Below are 1630 nucleotides of genomic sequence, written 5' to 3' on the forward strand. Positions count from 1 at the left end.
CAGCCGGGAGAAGCGGGTCCGGGGCCTCTCGGGGCTCTCTGCACCCCCCGGGGGTCCCCCTGCACCCCACGGCTCCCGGAGCAGCCCTGGGGCTGGGTGCTGAAGCCCCCTGCCCGCTCTGCTCCCGGTGGTCCCGACCCTCCCGTTTTGCTGCTCACTGGGCCACCGCAGACTGGGTGACCAGTGGGGACCACAGCGCGGGGGCGTCATTTGGGTACCCCCAACGTGATGCTTCACCCACGGCCTCGGTGCATCTTTTGCCCCTCTGCAGAGCCTCTGCCTCACCAGGGACACGGGTGCTGAAGCCCCCTGCCCGCTCTGCTCCCGGTGGTCCCGACCCTCCCGTTTTGCTGCTCACTGGGCCACCGCAGACTGGGTGACCAGTGGGGACCACAGCGCGGGGGCGTCATTTGGGTACCCCCAACGTGATGCTTCACCCACGGCCTCGGTGCATCTTTTGCCCCTCTGCAGAGCCTCTGCCTCACCAGGGACACGCAGTACCTGGTCCTGGGAGCCACCGCAGCATCTGTCACCCGCACCAGCGAGCACCTCAGCTTCGAGGCTTCGCTGGCCATCAGGGCCGGCGGGGAGGGAGGTAGGGACACAGGAAGCCCACAGCTGTGGGGGACACCGGTGTCCCTGCCCTCTGTGTCCTGACTTGGGCATTTGGGATCCTCTCAAGCCTCTTTGTAATGAGGGGCTGTGGGGACATGTGGGATCCTGATCCTGGACCACCATCCTCACCGCTCCTCTCCCCACCAGGTGCCCCCTTGTCCCCCACGGAGACCCAGCAGCTCCTTTTCGGCTCTGATGACAAGTGTTTCACCAGGATGACCCCCGTGCTGCTCCTGCTGGCCAAGTCACGGCAGGAGGAGGAGGAGGAGGAGGAGGCGGCTTTGGTCCCTTCTTCCTACCTCTCTGCTGATGGGGTGGTGGACACAGCTCCGTACCCGCAGCTCAGGTCCGTGGCCTTCACCACAGCCATGGAAAAACACAGGGACTGGGAGCAGGGGGAGAAAGGGGCGGCCACAGCCCTTCTGCCATGGGATGGAAGGGGGAGGATGTGGGGAAGGGACCACTGGGGTTCCAGGGGACCCCATGACCCTCCCTGTGTTCTCCTCACAGCCCACCCCAGGCCAGGACCAAGGAGCTGCTGTCCCCCACTGCCCCGAGCCAAACCAACGCTTCATCCCCGGTGCCCGGTGGCAGCAGCCAGTTCCTGGGCATCTTGACCCAGTTCATCCGCCAGGTCCTGAGCTCCTCCAGCAAGCCGCCCACCCAGCCCAGCTCCCACCACTGGCTGGACTTCCAGGTGATGGAGACCCTCCCCCATCAGCTGCTCCACTTGTCGGAGGAGGCGGCGCTGGAGCGGCTGGTGCAGTCGGAGGAGCCCTCGGTGCTGCTTTTCCCCCAGGACAGCGGAGCTGTGCTGGAGCAGCACTTGGGGGACTGGCAGCCGGAGGGGACCGTGCTGCAGCTGCTGATGGGCAAGCTGCAGGCGGTGATCCAGGAGCTGAGGGACATCCCAGCTTTCCAAGCCAACACGGGGCTTTTCCAGCATCTCCTGAGCTTCTGCTACTACCCGCCGGGGCCGGCTGAGGGTCAAGCCGGCGAGCGGCCGCCCCGCCCC

The 1630-nt window shown here is 66.5% G+C and overlaps 1 protein-coding gene across 1 annotated transcript in view; it reads left to right on the forward strand.

Annotated features, from left to right (window-relative positions):
• The window catches only part of AMH (anti-Mullerian hormone), a 22843-nt gene that overhangs the window by 11317 nt on the left and 9896 nt on the right, over window positions 1-1630 (forward strand). Inside the window, exons 5-7 of the mRNA XM_009885055.1 lie at window positions 472-595; window positions 763-961; window positions 1126-1620. Of these exons, the coding sequence (XP_009883357.1) occupies window positions 472-595; window positions 763-961; window positions 1126-1620 (818 nt within the window). The remainder of the gene's footprint in view (window positions 1-471; window positions 596-762; window positions 962-1125; window positions 1621-1630) is intronic.

Source organism: Charadrius vociferus, unplaced genomic scaffold (genome assembly GCF_000708025.1).
Source record: "Charadrius vociferus isolate BGI_N301 unplaced genomic scaffold, ASM70802v2 scaffold1225, whole genome shotgun sequence".
Lineage (NCBI taxonomy): Eukaryota > Metazoa > Chordata > Aves > Charadriiformes > Charadriidae > Charadrius > Charadrius vociferus.